At 46.1% G+C, this 18,988-nt stretch overlaps 1 protein-coding gene across 1 annotated transcript in view; it reads right to left on the reverse strand.

The window, feature by feature from the left end:
- Window positions 1-18,988, reverse strand: part of LRRK1 (leucine rich repeat kinase 1) — a 68,722-nt gene that overhangs the window by 27,983 nt on the left and 21,751 nt on the right. The window contains exons 6-16 of the mRNA XM_054272584.1: window positions 16,087-16,313; window positions 15,471-15,598; window positions 15,169-15,332; window positions 14,327-14,464; window positions 10,664-10,776; window positions 9,489-9,565; window positions 6,161-6,290; window positions 5,514-5,626; window positions 4,432-4,646; window positions 2,339-2,503; window positions 896-1,068 (exon numbers count right to left, since the gene is read on the reverse strand). Coding sequence (XP_054128559.1) covers window positions 896-1,068; window positions 2,339-2,503; window positions 4,432-4,646; window positions 5,514-5,626; window positions 6,161-6,290; window positions 9,489-9,565; window positions 10,664-10,776; window positions 14,327-14,464; window positions 15,169-15,332; window positions 15,471-15,598; window positions 16,087-16,313 — 1,643 coding nt within the window. The remainder of the gene's footprint in view (window positions 1-895; window positions 1,069-2,338; window positions 2,504-4,431; window positions 4,647-5,513; window positions 5,627-6,160; window positions 6,291-9,488; window positions 9,566-10,663; window positions 10,777-14,326; window positions 14,465-15,168; window positions 15,333-15,470; window positions 15,599-16,086; window positions 16,314-18,988) is intronic.

The raw sequence follows: 18,988 nt of genomic DNA on the forward strand, positions 1-18,988 counted from the left end.
GCCTCACAGAGGGTCCCTGGTGCTTCTTCTGATGGGGAAGAGCTGGCTGGGATGCCTGACACAGCCTGGGATGCCTGACATGGCCTGGGGTGCCTGACACGGCCTGGGGTGCCTGACACGGCCTGCAGAGCAGTGTGTGGGAGGTCGGCTGATGCCTTTGCCAGGCAGCAGATGGGAAGTGCTGGGGACATCACAGTGCCCTTCCTCATCTGCCAGCTGCCACCTGCTCCTGCCCCAGGCAGATATTTTCATGTTTGGTGCCAGCCTGCTGCACCCCCTGGCTCACAGCAAGCTCCGTTCCCAGCTGGAGCAGCCTCCTCTTCCCAAAGGCATTCTCTTGGAGCAGTGTCAGACTGCGTGGCCTGAGTGACACCCCCCTCCCAGGCAGCCCCAGCCCTCTGTTGTGACACCTGGAGATGGATGGGACAGGTTTGGACTGTCAGGGGCTCGGGGGACTGACCCTCCTTGCCCAGCCACGTGAGCTGTGTTCCCACGTCAGGAACCACCCACAGCCTCCCCTCAGCAAAGGCCCTGGCACCCCCCTGTGACAGTCACGCTCCCACAGCATTAATTAGTCAATCTGCACCCTCTCCCCTTGTGACTAATGTGTCACCATCAAACAGTGAGAAACCTGAGTGAAGGGGGAGCAGTAAACAGGCTGGTCAAGGTCATGACTTTGGAGCTTCCAGCTCTCAGACTCATCATCAGCCCCCTGAGCAACACTGACCTTCTCTCTCATTATAATACATTATCTCAGTCAAAAATAGATGAAATGCAATGCTGACGAGCCTCTAAATTGGTTCCGTTGCCAAGGAGATCAAGTATCTCAAAATTGTTAAAAGTGTCATAAAATAAAGAGTGAGTGACTGAACTTCACAAAGGCACAAGGACTCACTGCAGGTGCTTGAAGGTGATATCTGGGAAGCCAGTTGCTCTGGATCCAGAGGGAGAGCGACACAGAGCCAGGACGTAGGCCCTCAGGGTTGCTATCCTCTCCACACGGAATTTCGTCTCAATCAAATCCAGGTGTGTTCCCACCACCAACACCACTGAGTTTGGAGCCTTGGCCTGCAAGAGAAAACACTGGCAGTGATCTCATCCAGATTGTATCAGTGAGGACAGGTGAAAAGTGTAGTATTTAAGAGGAGGGAGTCACACATATCAATAAAATGGAATACATATATATATTTATAAAATAAAGGCAACCTGTCGTGGCAGCTTGATAACAGCTACAAGTGACTTGGGTATTGCAGGAGTAGATCATGGCTTAATCATCTGCTGCTACTGCAGAGCAGGAAACTGTCACTTTGGGTTTTTACATCAGGGTTTAACATAAAAGCAGTTGCTGTGAGTCAGTGAATTAACAGCTCTTGATGGAGTTTGCATTCACCAGTTTGTCTTTCCAATTTCTGGTACCCCCAGTACACTTTATTTCCAGTAAATTCCACAGGTTAGGCATCCAGCGTGTTTAAGATACTTCCCATTGTGTGCTTCAAAGCTACAATTTCACTTCTTCTCTCCCAATTCTATTGTAAAGGGTCATGAACAAAACCTCTCTTGTGGTTTTCTCCTTTCTACATACAGCCCTCTTCATTTCCCCTTTTTTTAACCATCATGATCACATTTCTCTGCATTTTTCCTGATGTTACTGTGTGCTTGCTGGGATGTATTAAGGACACATCATACATTTTGGAAATATAATAATTTTCCCTTCAGCTTTGTTACCTAGTTTGGGTTTTTGATTGCTGGTGACCATTAATATTTTGATAATTACAAGATGTTTGTTTTTCAAGAGGCACCCCTTTTTGTGCATTTAATGTTGAAACAATTATCAAATAATGAAGAGTTACAGACAATTATGAACATGGTGTTTGAAAAATGCAATGAATTCGCTACAGCTCTGGGTCTAAATGAGAGCTGGTTTGGAAATACTCTCCAGCTTACCTGAACCTAAAGTGTTAAAAATTTAATGTCAAGACTAATGTGTGTCTAACCCACAGAAGAAAGAAAATGCTTGAAACCCCCCTTGGAGCACAGTGTGGTCAAACACTAATTCCAAAATAAGTATGTTCAGCCTTACTTAGCAAGGGTTTATAAATCAGCTTTTGTTTCGCTCTCTGCTGTGTGTGAGGGAGAACAAAGCAAATGATAAATTTAAACCATTAAATATAGCGATACGCCTACAGCGTAATGGAAAATGAATCCCAAATGCTGTGCAAAATTCATAGCTTGGGGAGCTTTTAAAAGCAGAGCAAAAAGAATCTGCAATATCACATATCTGCGTGCTGAGCTGCTGCTTGATAAATAGATATCCCAGAGCCCACCAGTGACTTCTTACCTCAATGTTCAGCAACCAGAACTGTAAGTTTGCCACAGCTTCTTCCCCCAGTGCCAAGTTCCAGACCACTATGTACAATGCTTTGTCTGTGAAGAAACACTGATTGACTGTAGACATGCTTGCTGGGCCTCCGATATCCCAGACATTGAACTCCACTGAATCAACCTACTTAGACAAAGAGAAGTGTTCAAATCAAACCGTGGCAGTAAATCACTGGGAGATAATAGCTGAAGTATAAACCTACGCCTGCATAATGTATGACACAAGAAGGGGTTCAATGTCCTAATTGTGCCTCCAGGAAAGATAAATCAACAAGCAATTGTTAAGCATGGCTACCACTTCCCCACAGGAAATCAAGACTAATTACTTGCTGCTAAAACGATAGAGGTGCCCTTGATGCTGGTAAAACTCCAGTTAATGCTGTGGATTCTCCAGTCCAAACAAGGGTCTCATTCTGAGCCCTGCATTTCACTGCATCTGTAATAGAAACTGTTTCATCCTTGCCTCTGCCACAAGACCATTGAAGCTGCTTATCTGCCACTGCTGTGGGGAACAGGAAACCCCTGCTGAAATCACTTCCACTGAGCTCAGACCGAGCTGAGCCAAGCAGAAGGGGGATGCTCAGGAGATGGGGAGCTTCTCAGGCCTTCCATAAACACCTCCTACACTTTGCTCCCAGGCTTCTGACGTCTGTGCCATGCCAGAGATGGGCCAGAATCACAGTTGCTGTGAATCAGACTCACTGACTTCTGGGGGAATGCTTAAATGGAGGCCTCTCCAGTTCTGGCTCTCTTCCCAGTATCCCTGCATCCATTTCTCTGTACAGCCCCAAGACAGCACTAAGAGGGAGCCTGACTCTTTGCTTCACTGGCATTCGGGCTCCCAGTTGCAGCAGGAAGTACCTGCATATCTGGGAAGCTCTGTCCCTAAATCACTTGGCCCAGGAGAGTCAAAAAACCTGAGACTGAACACAAAACCAGACCTTCCCCCTCAGAGGAAGCCACCATCCTCAGAGCATCACATAACCCCCAGTGGGCTCTGTTTAGGAGGCTGGGGCCAGGTACTGACTGATCCCACGTGGAAGTTACCCTGTCAGAGTTCAGCCAGGAGCTCAGCATCTCAGCAGGGCTCTGATTCTGTGCAATCCGTGTGAAGTCTCCCAAAAACAGCTGGAAGAACTTCCATATTGTTGAAACCAAGCCCTAACCAGCACAAGGACTGCTTTGTTCATCCAAAAGACCTTCAGCTGTGAATGTGTGTGTGGACAGACAGACTCAGAGATAGAGATAAAAGCCCGCTATTGTCTTGATTCCACTCCAGGTCCCTGGTGCTGTCTACACTTTTATTTTATTCAATTGCTCTTCAACACAAAGTGCACAAATCCCTTCTCCCACCAGAGTCTACCCTTCAAGGAGTCGGCCTGTGTGGCTGTTTTGTTTCTGTCTCTGGCCTGGCACTCTTTGCTGTGGAACAGCTGAACTCAGCAGGCTCCTTTCCCCTTTCCAAAACAGTCTGGTGGTCATGGCTCTCATCTGGGAAGGGAGAGTGATGTGTTTGCACCCCCTCAGCTCTGACAAGACCTCAGGATGAATTCTGCATTCTCTAAACCCTGGGTTACTCTGCAGGCAGTGGACAGGGCCACCTACAAATGCTTGGATTAAATCAGCACTCTCCAAATTACTTCAGTGTGACACACTCCACGGATGAGCCACCCGAGATTTGGGTGTTTAAGATATGCCTTGGACATCTCACCTTCCACCCTCATCCTCCACCCAGGACAGGTCTGGCATCAAGCAAGTCCAGCTTTAGGTACTGATGCCCCAAATGAAAGCCCAATCTGCTGCAGAGAAGCTGATCTAAAGCACTCTCTCAAAAGTAGTGTCCACTGAGGTGGGAGAGCCAGAATTTCAGCCTAGCCAACACTCTTTAGAATAGTCAGGAAAACAGAACTGCCCTCTAGTTCTGGAAATGAAACAGAATTGCAACGGGTCTAAAACCACATCCCACTTGTGAGGCAATGGAAACTGCTCTTTGCAAAAGGACAATTTCAAATTTCAGCCCACAGGTCCTGCAGATCTCCGTCCGCTTTTCACCTTTGCCTTGTGCCCCACGGGCTTGGGCAGCTCCCACTTGCTTGTGCGGATGGTGGCCTCGCTGTGCATCATCTGGGGCACCTTCCCTGTCTGCAGGATCTCCACCAGCGTGGACTTGCCCTGCCGGGGGGGCCCGATGACGATCATCTTCATCAGCTTGCACTTCTCTGCCCGCCGCAGCTGCGCTCGCAAATACGCCAGCACCGTCTTGGGGCCTGGGAGCGGGACACAACGGGGTGGGCACTGCAGGGACAGCACAAACCCCACTCTGCACTCACACATCCCAGCTGGCAACTCCTGCTGCCCCTGCAGCCTGGCTGTGGGCTGAGAATAAACAAAGAAACCTCCAGCCTCAGGACAAACCTGAGACAGAGACCCCAGGAAAAGGTCACTGCTCGCAGGCTCCACAATGGAGCACTGTAAGGAGAAACAAATGCTGGGGCTCCTATGCTTCAGAAGCTGAAAGGAAACATAAAATACTAATTCAGTATTGGAAAAATACTCAGTTTTTCCCTCTACTTTTATGCTTCCAGTTAAAGTGAGATTGAGGTTTCAACAGTATACTACTGGAGCGGGAATAATTCCTAATAACTGGAGCAGGAATAATTCCTAATAACTTTGTTCCCACAGGATTTTCTGATTAAAATGAAGAAAAAAAAAAGAAAAAAAAAGAAAACAGCATTGTAATGGATCCAAAAACCTAGCAGCTCACAATAAAGTCACTTCAATGGGACTGTGACTGCTGATCCTAAACACTTCAGTCTATAGAGAGACCATCTAAATATCCTAAAATATCCACATTCAGGAAGCAAGCCACAGAATTTATGCATACTGCAATTGAAATACTGCATTTATAAGTCTTCATTTTAAATTGTGATCTGTCTTGAATTGATCATTACAGCCAGAGCTTAGCACTGATTATCAAATTTGTAAATATGAGTAGGAAGTTTCCCTGTGCAATTCCAGTTAACCCCATGAGGGCTCAGGCATTCACTGTCTGTTCCTGCTCTTGACCATTAAAAGGAAGAGATTTTATTGCATGTTCAGTCAATTTAATAAAGAATACACAGCATCAGCCTTACCCTCTTTTCTGATCTCTGCAGGAACGTTACTGATATTTAGTTCCTCGATATCCAGCTGCCAGAGATTAGCCAGCTGTCCAAGTTCTGGAGGAAGCTCTCGGATACCAGGGTTACTGTACAAAAACAAATAAATCTACCAACAACCAGGCTTTGTGTGTAAGTAGCTGCTCTCATGGACTCTCAGATTACGCTATTCTACCCTTGCAGAAATCTTCCATTAACATTTTAATAAGACTACTCAGCACTTTAATAGCAATTTCCATCCTAAAAGTGATGCATAACCTCAATTTATCCTCTGAGGCAGACAAATGTAATCATCTTTGCTGGATAGTTGAGGAAATAAAGGCAAAAATGATGAGTTATTGAATGTAGCACTACAGAAACTGACAGCAAAAAGCCAGAATGAACTAGAGGAACATTAGATTCCCAGGCCTGTGTTCAAAGCATTAGATCATCTTCCCTAACTCCAAAGACCAGCCTCCTCCTTATCTAAAGCAAACCATGGGCACAGCTCTAACAAGGGGCTGACAATTTCCAGCTTTCTGACTTCAAAAGCACTGGACATCTGGGGTGGGGCTCCACAGAAGACTGGTCACTAAAACAACATGGGAATAACACTGCAAAGCTTTTCCAGGACATGGACTTACTTTCCTAAATAAAGCTCTGTTAAACCTTTCAGGAGGCAAACGGACTGCGGGACTGAGTCCAGCTGATTGTCGTTCAGATAAAGAACCTCCAGAGAATCACTCAGAAATGCTGGAAACTCCAAAAAAGGACCTGGAACGAGACAGAACACAAAATGCACCTTTAAAAAAAGAAACAACAAAACAGGCATCAAGGCTCTGAACCAAGAGCTTCACGTGAACTTTGCAGGCAGCACATGAGGTCACATCCATTGGCAGGGCCACCACCAAGCAAGAGCAGAAAAGCAAATGGCCTTCAGTGACAATCTAACATCAGTGTTCACATCTCAATGTCCTAAAGTCACAGTGCTGGAAGGGGACAGTGTCCAGGACTTATGGGGTGCTAAGGGAGGAACTCCAAGCCTGCCAAAACAGCTCAGGGGATGAGTGGCACCTTGTCTCCTGCTGCTGAATACATGGTATTATATTGTGAACTGCCCCTATTGCAGCCTAACAGCTGGCACTGAGAGGGCATCCCACGGGTACAACTGGTTCTTAACAAGGCACTGAAAGGGCACACCCAGGGCACAGCTGGTTCTCAATATGTTTTTTCCATATTACCTGAGAAAAGCCAGTCAGAATTTATGTTCAGGTCCCCACACTGCATCCCACAGTAATTGATGGTGGATCAAAATCAGTAACAACAGAGAAGAAAACCCAGACTGGAGCTGAGAGACTGACCTATGCTGTCTCCAAAACATGCTGGTGTTTGCTCCTCTGTTCTGTTTTAGAGAAGGACTCAGGGAACTTCCCCCATGCCTGAGGAGCATCTTGTGCATTTTAGGAGCAACCCAAGCAACAGGAGCATCAACTGCATGGCTGAGTTGCCGCTGCTGCTGGAGGGGTTCAAACAAAGGGAAGCTCTTCAAGCCCCAAAGAGCACCATTTCACTCCAGAAATGGCACAAAAAGCTGCCATGGATTGTGTTGCTGTATTGAGGTTTGACATTTATCTACCAAAGAGCATCCTGAAATGAAGGAAAACCAGGCAGGCTTGGAGTCTGAATAGGAAAGTGCAACCAGCACCATCTGCTGCCTCCATGGTCAATCAAAGCAACTCCCTGAGATGCAGGACTGTCCCTTCCTGAGGGATGGGACAGTTCCACTTCACCAAGATCTTCCTTTACAGAGAAAATGTGAGGAACTGCAATTAGACTCAGTCAAAAAGAGGAAAAAAAACTGGAAGAGGTTTTCTCAGGAGAAAACTCCCCAGTTCTAATATTAACAGCATTGCAGCCTCAGCTGTGATCAGAAAAGGAGCAAGATAGGGTCCCACTGTCTGCAGGGGTGTCTCATATACGTGACAGGACTGTCTGGTGTGGGCAGTGTCACAGTCTGCCTTTTGAGTTTTCAAACTGAAAAAATCATCTTTGGGATTATTTTAGGAGAACAGCAGGCTGATTCAGGGATGCAATTCACTTCCTTTCTGGCTCATTGCTGAACTTTGCATTGTTGCTCTTCAGTAGGTACCTGGGCACAGACAGATTTAGTCCCTCTTGGACACGTAGGAGCAAACTCCTAAAATAGCAGCAACACTCTGAATTCACCAAAGAGTCCCAGGTGGAAAGGAGTGTACTATATTGGAAGCAAGCTCGAGGGGTTTATGAATTGTAATTATTTATTCATGAGTTATTTATGATTTCTCTGGCTTCAGCTCAAATTTTCTTTTAAAGAACTGTAGAAAAATGAAAACAAATCCCATCTTGAAAATGTATTTTTGGATGAATAAACGCTACCAACACCACACATGCATGTGCAAGAAGTTATTCTGAGACTTATCAATCAAGTATAGTGAGCACCATAAGTTATTCTCTTTAAATAACCTAGACTTAAGTAAACAGCTTTGTTGGTAAATCATATGAAAACCTGTCCACCCCCACCTCACCAGGAGACTTCTGTGAGCAGCTGATGTACTCCAGCTTCTGTTTTCTCTTGATGTTTAAATTCTTGGCCACATCCTCTCATCTCACCAAGCTACACTTGGCAGAGGAACAGAGAGAAAAGGATGAGCTGCCTCTGCTCTGTCTCTGTGCTGCTCACCCGTGGCACCAGCCAGGTGGGCTGCTCTGTGCCCCCTCACACCTGAGGCCACCTGAGGCAGCTCCAGGCTGCACCAGGGTGTAGAGTGGCTGTTCAAATGTCACTGCTGCAGAGCCCATCCTCTCCTGCCTTCTGGGTTTGCAGCATGTAGAGATTTCCATTAGGACAGCAATTCCCTTTTAGAGCTGGCTGTAGCTGCCTTTGCCTGCTGCTCCTGCCCTTCTCTCCCCTTTGGGAAACGCTGCTGCAGCACCTCACAGCAAAGCTCTGAGGATATGTCAGACTCCACAAGGTTCACACTCCTCTTCCAGCTGTTCCATAGGCCAACAATGTCACAGCATTTCCATTTCCTGCCTGTGAGACAGCACAGATCCACCTCTTCTCCCCCTGGGGGGCACACGCACCTCAGCCAGCACAGCAGCCTCCACTGCCACGGACAGGAAAATGAGGCAGGACCAGCCTGGCCTGGAGGTGCAGGTTAGAGCCTCTGCCTCCCAGAGGAGCAGCTGGAGGTGAGGATCTCCAGCCCTAACCCACAGCTATGGCTGCACATGGTTCATTCACCAATTTCACCTCAGGCAGAGTTTTCAGGGGAACTGAGGGAAGGATTTGCTGCAGGAGGGCCTCTTCCTCCCACGAGCCATCCAGGGCTGCTGGGATGTGATGCTGGCTCTGTCCCACTCTGTGACTGGCAGGGAACGCTTAGAGCCAGGCATTCTGCAGGCAGCCAGGATGAGAAAATTCCCCAAGTGCTTTAAAATAAAACAACAAACAAAAGAAATGCAGATGAATCCCACAGAGAGCAGGAAGCAGTGCAATATCTTCAGATATCCCTTTGTTCTCTCTGGGATTTCACGTGCATTTCATCAGCTCTGCCCCAAACTGAGGGTGCAAATCACAGGCAGGGGAAAATGTGCCATTTATAAAGTCAGCAACCAAAACAATCCTAAGAGTCACAGGGATAATTATGGGTTAATTTCCCTTCAACATGCCACTTAATGCTCTGGCTAAAAGGCATAACCTTCATGAAGGGCAAAAGAAGCAGGTTTCACACCATTTTTCTATATTGGTGGTACCAACCAGCTGCATCATTTCTTTAGAAACATTTAATCTGAACATATTTCCTCTTAATGAAACGCAGTTGCACTTTAAATTGCAGAGGAATTTCCTCTGCTTTCCCTCCAGCGCCAAACTGCAGATTCCTGGTGCCTCCCAGCTCTCCTGGCATTGCCAGCACTCGCTGTGAGCCTTACCTGCCTCGGGGCCACCACGCACTCTGTTCTTGGTGGTGAAAAAGGGGATCCTCTTCGTCTTAAACCCCTCATCGCTCCTGTGGGCCAAACAAAACAGGGATTGTGGGGAAAACATCTTGGAAAGCTGCTGAGCTACATTAGGAAGAGCCTGACTATGCACTCACAGGATTCTACCTGCTCTGGAGAGATGGGGGTGAAACCCACTGTGCAATCAGACTCCACCAACACTTGTCCAGCCCAGTGGTTTTCTCCTGGCAAATCAACAGAGCTCCTCAAGTAGCTCTCCCAGCTCCCAGGGCAGAAGCACTTGACCCCTGGCTTTATGGGTGTCAGGGTTAAGTGGTTGTCAAACAGCAGATTGAAGGAGTTTCACCAGAAGTGCTGGAGAACCGACCTGCAGCCACTGCCTGCCCTCCCCAGGGAGGCTCGGAGAAGATGACCCAGCAGCATGACTCTGGAAATGCACTGGGACATTCAAAAAGTGGCAATTTGTCTTTTGCAACTGACACAGAAACTCCTAAGGACTCCAAAAACTGTGTTGGACAGGCACCCAAATGAGAAGATAGCATGACACAATTCAGTGCAATTTCGGAGATGATAAAGGACCTTTAACTCTCTATGTTAAACATCTCTATTGGAATTTTTAAACAGAAGAACATCACTCATTCATTGGACGATCTTATTAACATCAGCCTTAGAATCACAGAATCCTTTAGGCTGGAAATCTCTATGAACTTGCAGCTGGTTATACTTCCATTTAAAAAACAAAGACTTTTCATTTTTTCCATAACAATACTCCCACACTAACTAATAACTGCAGTCCAGCCAGATGGTTTATGGTTAAGATATGCTCCCCACAAACTTGTATTTGTAGTGATGAACCACACAGTGGGCTGAAGACATTCCTACATGCTCAGAAATTAAACTGCTATTATCAATAATCTATCCACTTAATAAATGATACAGAGTGCTAAATGCCCAAAGAACTCAGCAAAGGATAATTCATCACTGTCACAGACACACAATGTACTTGGGGACATGGTATGGGGGTATCAATGCCTTCTATGCAGGTGATTAATTCTCTCCTGACACCCTTTGTGTTACACGAGGCATTGGGTTTGCTATTATTTCTTCAGCTTTTGTTTTCTTAGCCAAAACTTGAAAGCAACACTTACTTCCCAAGCTGGTTTTTTGAAAGATCCAGCGACTTCAGTTGTTTGCAATTCCACTTATCCTGCGAAGGCAACGTAACTAACTGATTTCCCAGCAGCTTCAGGGACACCAAAGCCTAGGAGAGGAACAGCCTGGAGTTAGGGAGCACCAAACACACAGAAGGAGCTTTTTAAGCATGGCTATTAAATAACAGAAACACGAAGAAAGTACATCTTATTCATCAGAACATCCTGTCCGTGCTGCCCAGCATGCAAACATTTCCTCCCTGTCCCCAGCAAGTTCTGCACGGAGCAGCACTGCTCACTCCAGGGAGATTATTGCTCCACTTGCTGACAGATGCTCTTGGAAACAGCCCATGCAAGAGGACATCTTACTTCAACTTAGTGAGGAAACCTTTCCAAGTGGGAAAGAACACTCTGATTTACCAACACAGGATGCCACGTATGGACTACAAATATATGTAATAAATGTGTGTGTCTGCACACAGTGGGCTTACACCTGCAGTGCATCACAAAATCAAGGTGCAAAACATGAACCACTTCACACAAGGAAAAGTCTTGATTGCTTTTTTATGACATCTCTATTAAAATGGACAGGATTTGTATTCACTTTCTGAGATTTATACAAGTTACACATCTCCTTTTTTCCCCTCCCAGCAGAGACAGGAATTTTAAAAACAAGTGAAACTGATTGAGACCATACAGTTAACCCCACACAGATAGGACTCAGCTGGAAACACCAAGTTTAACATACAATCTCCTTTGAATTTAACTGAAATATGAAAGAAAAAATGCAGTTCCCATTCAGCTTTGTAAAGTTTATGCTCTTCCATCTGCCCTTAATAATGCTGAGGCTCAAATGATCATTTTCATTTGGCTGAAAATCCAATTTTCCACTGAAAAACACTGCTGTCTGTAGAGTTTCCAATCAGGTTTATCCAGCAAGCCCCCCCACCATGAAAAACTGAGATAAAGCAGAATGTCAGCTGAATTATCTCCTGTCAGAAGTACAGCAATATTAATGAATTATACCCCATGGAGATCATGTTTTACCAGCAGAGACTTCAGTGTCAAGTGTGTTAAATGATTTATGTGCTCCACGTTAATAAAAAAGGTTTATGCCCCTTTTCATCGAGCAGGATTAACGGGGTCTCACAAAGCAGTTTGTTGGCCTTCCTCCCTTTTTTTAGATTGGAAAAATATGAGGTGTCCATGTGACATAAGTGATGGACAAGCAGCAGTGGCTGGAATGGGAATTCCCGTGCAAAACGCTCCCTCTAGTGATGGAGAGGAGCAGAACTGGGCTTTGCTGGGATTTGGGAAGGTGAAAGGAATACAGAACTGCAGACAGAGCGAGCCACCCAAGGAAAGGGAGAACTGGAAAACTGAGAACTGACAGAAAATGCTTTTACCATCATTGTGCTCCCCTGGGAGGAGGGCCCAGCCTGCCCTTGGCTCCTGGTGTGGGGCTCTCTCCAAGTGTCAGCATGGGGCTGTGCAAGGACAACGCCTCAGACTTCTCCCCAAAACACCCCTGGGCAGGGGGAGGGAGCAGAGGGAGGCTCACAACCCAGAATTAGCACACATGTGCTCTGGGGGCTCTAGCTGGGGTGATTCTTTTTCAGTCACTCTGTCTGTGTGCCCCCAACACTGACCAAGGCCACTCTCCAGGGAGCTGAGAGCCTGGGCAGCTTCTCTCCAGTGGTTCTGTGCATGGGGGAAAGCAGTGACCGTCAGCTGGCTGAGGTTCTGCATGGCTGAAACTCTGGAGATCTCCAGCCCTTTTAAATTGCCTCTTATCTCTGATTTCTCCATTTTTACTGCTTTTCAGTGTGAGAATGGGGGCCTCCAGACGGGACACAACAGCAGTGCCAGACAAACTTCCTTCAAAGCTGCAGCCACAGCATGCAAAAGGGTGTGAGATGACACCTGAGTGAAGGGACTGCAGCATCAGATTAAGGTGCCTCAGTCAAGGTCATGATGTGGAAAAGCTGACCAGAGTCTAATCTGAATTATTCCACCCAGAGAGGGCCAGGTCTCTCCAGGAGAAGCCAAGTAGTCTAGAGAACTAAGACATGGCTTGGTTGGTTCCCTTAGAAGGCAACAGCCAGGAAAGCTGAGGAGCTTTCTGTTTCTCTCAACACCACATTTCTGGAGTACACATGGTATTAAGGACTGAGCTGGTCCCAGTCTTGAGATTCCTCTGCAAAGCATGCAAAGGCCAGTGATAAACTACATTACACTGCAGCTACAGTGACAAATGGCTGTCCCATGATGTGTACTTTCAAGTCACAGGCCTCCTCTGCTCTCTGCTTTTCCCAGGGAGAAAACAGTTCACTGCTGTTCCTACATAAAAATAATACATTATCTGTAGGAACACTTCACTTCCCATTTCTCCCTCCTCCACATCTGCTTCTGGAGCATGAGCACAGCCCTGTTCACCCACACCAGCTCTACAATCAAGGAGTAGCCAAGCCAGGGCTCCTCCAGGCATGGGGTTTCACCTTCTACTTGCTCACCACACTGTGGCCCTCAGGGCACTGAAAATATTTTATATTTCTTTTATGAATAAAATGCTGATGATATACAGATAAGAACTGACATGATTTAGGGCAGCCAAGGCTCACTAACTTTGAAAACATCAGCAAAGATTGTGCTGAGGTCTCTCCCTCTGCACCCTCTGAGCAGCAGCACCTAAGAATTGTGCCCTGGAAGCATCATCTAGTGTTTAATATCTGCCATGGTTGCTCCCACCCCCTGGCATGGCTCTCAATCCATTCAGAAAAACCAAATTTTGGAGACAATAGTCCATAGGATTTGTTCTGTTTCAGGAGAAATGCCAACTGGAAACAAACAGCCACCAGAGAGCAAAGCCAAATATGCTGGGATGACTGGAAAGAACTGAGGGAATTCAACCCTCTTGCTCCAGCAGGAGTAAAAGACACCTTTGCAGCACATCCTGAGATCAGGACTGGACATGAAAATGAACCATCACTTCTGCATCCTTCCCAGAGAGGCCAGCAGGGAAAAGCATGGAACTTCTGCCCAGATTTACCTCTGTTTCTCTGTTTTTCTCTGAGTTCCACAATCTTGCAGGGAAGCTTGGAGGAAACCCCAAGTTCTGCTTGCTTTCATGACAACACCATGTGAAAGCAGAAATTCTAAAGAATTTTGACATAAACTCATGGATCTGTGGTGTCCACAGGAAAGAATTATTTAATCTACAATCTTTAAGATCACAGAGGTCCCAGGCAGCACTGTTTAGGGCATTCAAACATGCTATTCTCAGCACAGAAAGACTAACTCCTAATTACACAACACTTTCTTCAAGAAAAAACACAACTATTTTCGAGTGTACTTGAGTACATCAACATTTCAATGGCTGGAGCTTGGAGCTACAATGCAGGGCTTGTCTTCCAAACTGTGCTCCCAAATCCTGCAAACCACAGACATCCAGAGAGCTCTCAGAAGACCTGTGTGAGAAACTAGATACATCTCACTGGGTGAGGGCCTGAATGTGGTGATTCAGGGGGTGACAGCCTGCTCAGGGGCTCTGTGCAACTGCACCAGTTCAAACCAGCACGAGGGCTCCTACCTTACCCAGGCAGCCAGTCTGAGTCAGTGTCAGGAAAAATAATGTGAGAACTAGGAAGAAATTACACTTACCTCAAGCTGGAAGAGTCCTGCTGGAACTTCTTTCAGTGAATTCTCAGAAAAATCCACTTCTCTCAGGTGATTTTTCCAGAACACAGTCAATGCATCAGGTAGGAATTCCAGTGCATTTCTAGAGGCTTTACAACATTTCTGGAAAACATAACAAGCCCCACACTTACAGAGTAGTAATAATATCTTTAAATAATGTGGTAGATCAGCTGTCACATATCAAAAGCTTTAATAAATTAATTTTAGGTGGTCTCTTTAGATATCTTGATCTAGATAAATTATTGGGCATGCAGGCACATAGGGTTTGCTAAGGAGATGCACTCAACTGCTGGTCAAATTTCTTGGTAGGCAAAAAGCATTCGAAAAATTATTTTGAAAATCACCCACCCCCATTTGCTTTTCAACCACAAACAAACACTTCCCCAGAGGATTCTGTTCCCCTGCTGTCCCTGTAAAAATGAGGAATAAAGTCACAGTGATGGGTGTGGATACAGATGTCCTAATTTGCCATGGGTTTGGGCAAAGTCACCCCTGGTGAAAGTTGGGTGTTTTGTAAAATGACCCTAACAATACTTCTGCCCAGAGGAACCACAGAGAAAATGAACACATCCATGTAAGACACATTTCTAAAACTCTTCCACCAATGCCATCAACATGGTGAGAACAGGGTGGAACCTCAGAAAAACTGGATCTGAAACCCATAAACCAAATTTGGCAGGGGCACTCCTACAGAACAGCCTTTTAAGCATCTGACAGCTTTTAAAGCATCACAGTAAATTTTTTTTTTTTTGCATTGTTTCAACAGTTTTTTCAGCCTCTGACTTTGTCAGAGCAGTTCAACTTACCAGGGGGCAGGCCCAGGGGTCTGGAAACACTTTCAGCTGATTTCTGGAAACATTCAGCATGTTTAGGGACTTGAAGCAGTATAGAAAAACCGTTGGAAGTTCCACCAACCTGTTGTCAGAGACGTCAAACTCCTGCAGCTTCCTTAAACCAATCCAGTTAGTTGCTGGAAAACATGAAACATTGTGGCCTTGGTATAAGCAGGAGAGCTTTTTAAAGCTATTTAAGCCATTATTTTAACATTTTGGGGTTCTTCCCTAGAGCCCAGCCTTGAAATACAAGGCCAGCACTGGACTGTACGTACTGTTTTCCTCGTCAAACAACTTCTCCAGAGAGTTTTTGGAAGCAATGAGTTTTTTAAGGTTTTTAAGATGTAGGAATCCAGTAGGGAGAGTGGAGAGCCTGTTGCTGGATACATCAACCTCGAGTAACCTGTGAGTAGAGAACAATCTCAGGCATCAGTAAAACACTAGCAAAGCCTCCTGTGGCCACAGAACATCAATTTTACCAGGACAGCTTCAGTTCTGAATGAAAGCAGTTCTGAAGTGTGCCTCACAAGGCAAAGCATAAAACCCTAATTAGAAAATTAACCCTTCCAGGGAGCAGGGAGAGGTGCTCTGGATAGACAGCAATTCAGATCATTGGTATCAGCCAGTAAATGCCACTCTGAGCCAGCTTAGAGGAGTGGGGCTCACCAGAGCTGGAGAAAAGCAGAGGCAACGTGAGACAACACAGGAATAAAAGTCCCCACAACTGTCCTGACAACAAACTTGGAAACCCTGAGAATGCAGAGGGGCAAATCCTGAGCTAAACCTTGCAGAGCAAGAAGCTCCTGCAATGTGCTCTCCCCTCACACAGTCTCCCTCAAGGCCAGTGTGAGCTGCTCTCCCTGCAGGCTCAGCTTTGTGGGGAGCACACACCTTGTGCAAATGATCTCATCAGAGGACTGCACACTGGGTAGCTCTGTCAGCTGGTTGTCAGCCAGGCTGAGCTTCCTCAGGTTGATCAGCCCCCACGGGATGACGGAGGGGAGGGACACCAGGCAGTTGGCAGAGAGATCCAGCTCAGTTATCTGACAGGAGATATCGATCAGCCAGTCTAGATCCACCCAGGGCAGCTTGAGGTTTGACCAGTTCACACACAAAGCCTGCATGTGTCAGAGAGAGAAGAGAAAACCACATTAGTGAAATCCCGGTTGGCCTCAGCCTGTGCTACACCACTGGGGATCTGGCAGAGCAGAGCACAGGCCATAAACATTTTGCTCACTTTCCAATCTGCTTCTAGGAATTAAACTGACTCAGAGATGAAATCATGCCTGGATATCAGCAGCCCCTGCTGTATCTGCTCCAGGATTTCACTCCAAAGACCATGAGCAAGCTCAAGCAGGGGACCTGGACCTCTCCACCAGTCCATATTATCCAGGGCCCAGCATGGACAGAAGAAAGTGTGAACACACAGTTTTCACCAATGCAAGGAAACAGCCCAAGGCTTCATTTTCAAGATCACCTCATTGCATTCCAATCCTTGTCCTGAAATGTACATTTAAAAAATTATATTCCCAAAATGTTTTCATAAACTTGTTGGTTTTGACATAACTCATCCCAAAACCAGCCTCAATGGAATAACTGTTAATTCTCCACCAGGAGGCAGCAAGAACCCGACAGCAAATTTAATTTGCTTTCTTTTCCAATGCCCAGTGTTTAGCTCCTTGGACTTTTAACCCCAAATTTAGAATTAAAAGGAATGAGTTTGGGAAAAGGAGAGAAAGAAAAGGGAAACAAAGGCCTGTCTCAAATGCTTATCTGAGACTCAGGACTGATCATGTAGATTTGACAGTTCAAATGTTTTGGAGAATGGAACAAAGGGTAAGTACAAACAGATGCACTTTTTAGATACTGACAGTAGTTGTACTTAGTGTAGACACTGTGCTTTTCAAACCTTCACTCGTGATGCCTCAGGACAGCCCTGCAAATATGAATGGAAATATTATGCCCACTGTGCCACTGGGGAAAGCAAGGCAGGGAGCTCCAGCTGTTTGTTCAAAGCTACATCCACTGCCATGCCACAAGGCACCCCTGTAAAACACAGCAAGCCAGCAGCAACAAGAAACCAAATTCAGCAGAGTCTCCACTGCTACTGCAAAGTGCACAGCACCCAATGGGAGCTGCCCTGCAAAGCTTTCACACCAAACACACCCTGCTTTACTGCCAGATTTCCCATTCTGCATATTTAACAGCTCCTTGCTTAGAAACTCTAAGTTTGAAACTCTAAAATGCAGTTTTCTGAACTTTTCTCTCACCTGTAACACGTACCACAAATCCCTTGGCTTAGGAAAAATGTACTTGTCCTTGAGTACACCAAACAGTGCAGCAATAATACAATCTTGCAGCCTTCTTTTAGGGGCTGCAAGCAGGACCTTGTGTCTGTGCTGCAGACTGATAAACCATCTCTACTTTGCATTTAGATTGCTGTGTATCATTTCCCTCAAAAATGCAGAGGCATGGCCTCAGGGTGGTTAATGTGATAAGGAGATACCTGTAGAATGCAGATAATGACTTCTCAAACCACAGACAAGATTGTGAAATCCAGCACCTGCTATCAGTGCTGTGGGTTGGTGTCCTGTATCCAGGGCAGCTTTTGAATCCCAGCAATCAGTGCCCTCCTTCCCATGCAGAGACAAGGACTGACAGTGTCTCTGCAAGCTGGAGGACCAGCCAAACCCCTCTATCTGATTTAGAGACAGGGGACCAAATTCAGCTGGTACCACTAACCTGGTATCAGTGGAGTTACTTTTGGAGTTTGGTTGACTCAGGACTCTGCAGTGAAAATGTTAATTAAGTGAAAGAAATCCCTACAGCAGTGCCACAAAGAGGGGATTTACTCCCAACTCATACTTCTTCATGTGCACTGTTTTCCCAGAAAAGCTGTTTCTCTGATGCCAAAGGTCTGTGATGCCAAACTCACAGAGCTCAGGGCTCAGCCCAACCCCTCTCAGTCTGGGGCTGGTGGTGAACTCTGTGCTAAAGCAGGGACAGAGTTCAGAGGATGTTAGCTCAGGGCTGACTGCAGGCAGCTCACTGCTCCTCAGAAGGCCAAGGAAAACCTCTGCAGACTCCCCTCTCTGCCAAAGGAAGAATTTCTCAATACAAGCCCTGAAGACTAAACTGAAATCTACTGCAGCAATGTCAGGGGATGCACTGAGGCAAAGGACTGGAAATTGTGCAGGAGCAAGAAACCCCGCTGCTCTTGGGCAAAGGATCAACTATAAATATGAAAAATATTTACTTAAATCTGAGGCTGTCTGTTAAGGTGATTAAGAGAGGCTGTTGTGCATTTCTCCTAAATGACGTGACGTGCTCCAGAACCTCACTGCTGCTGTAGATGGGATAATCTGAGGACAGGGATCTGCTCCCTCCATCAACAGCCCTGCTCTGAATCCTGTGTGGGACTGCTGCAGGGCTCTGTGCTGCTGGTGATGTAAGTGAGATTACCAGGATAAAGAAATGAGAGGTGGATCCCACACACACACATACATTTGTATGCCTGAATATAAAACTATTGGTAAAATATTTCCTAGGGAAAATACAGCAGACAAAGCTCTTCTCTGGCCTGTAATGGAAAAATTAAATATATCTCACACAGCACAGACTGGAAAGTTACATTTATCTCTCTGCTGGCTACATCTACTGAAGTCTGGAATCTGTGCCTGGCCACTTCATTGCAAAGGCTCTCTGTGGCACTTGTTACCTGTTCCTGTAAAAATGGACCACTTCCCCTCTTTAGCAAAGCTGTGGTTTGCTGTGGGTATAAATTTATGCCAGG

This window comes from Melozone crissalis, unplaced genomic scaffold, assembly GCF_028551555.1.
Source record: "Melozone crissalis strain CALT ecotype California unplaced genomic scaffold, PUWL_Pcris_2 ptg000014l_1, whole genome shotgun sequence".
Classification (NCBI taxonomy): domain Eukaryota; kingdom Metazoa; phylum Chordata; class Aves; order Passeriformes; family Passerellidae; genus Melozone; species Melozone crissalis.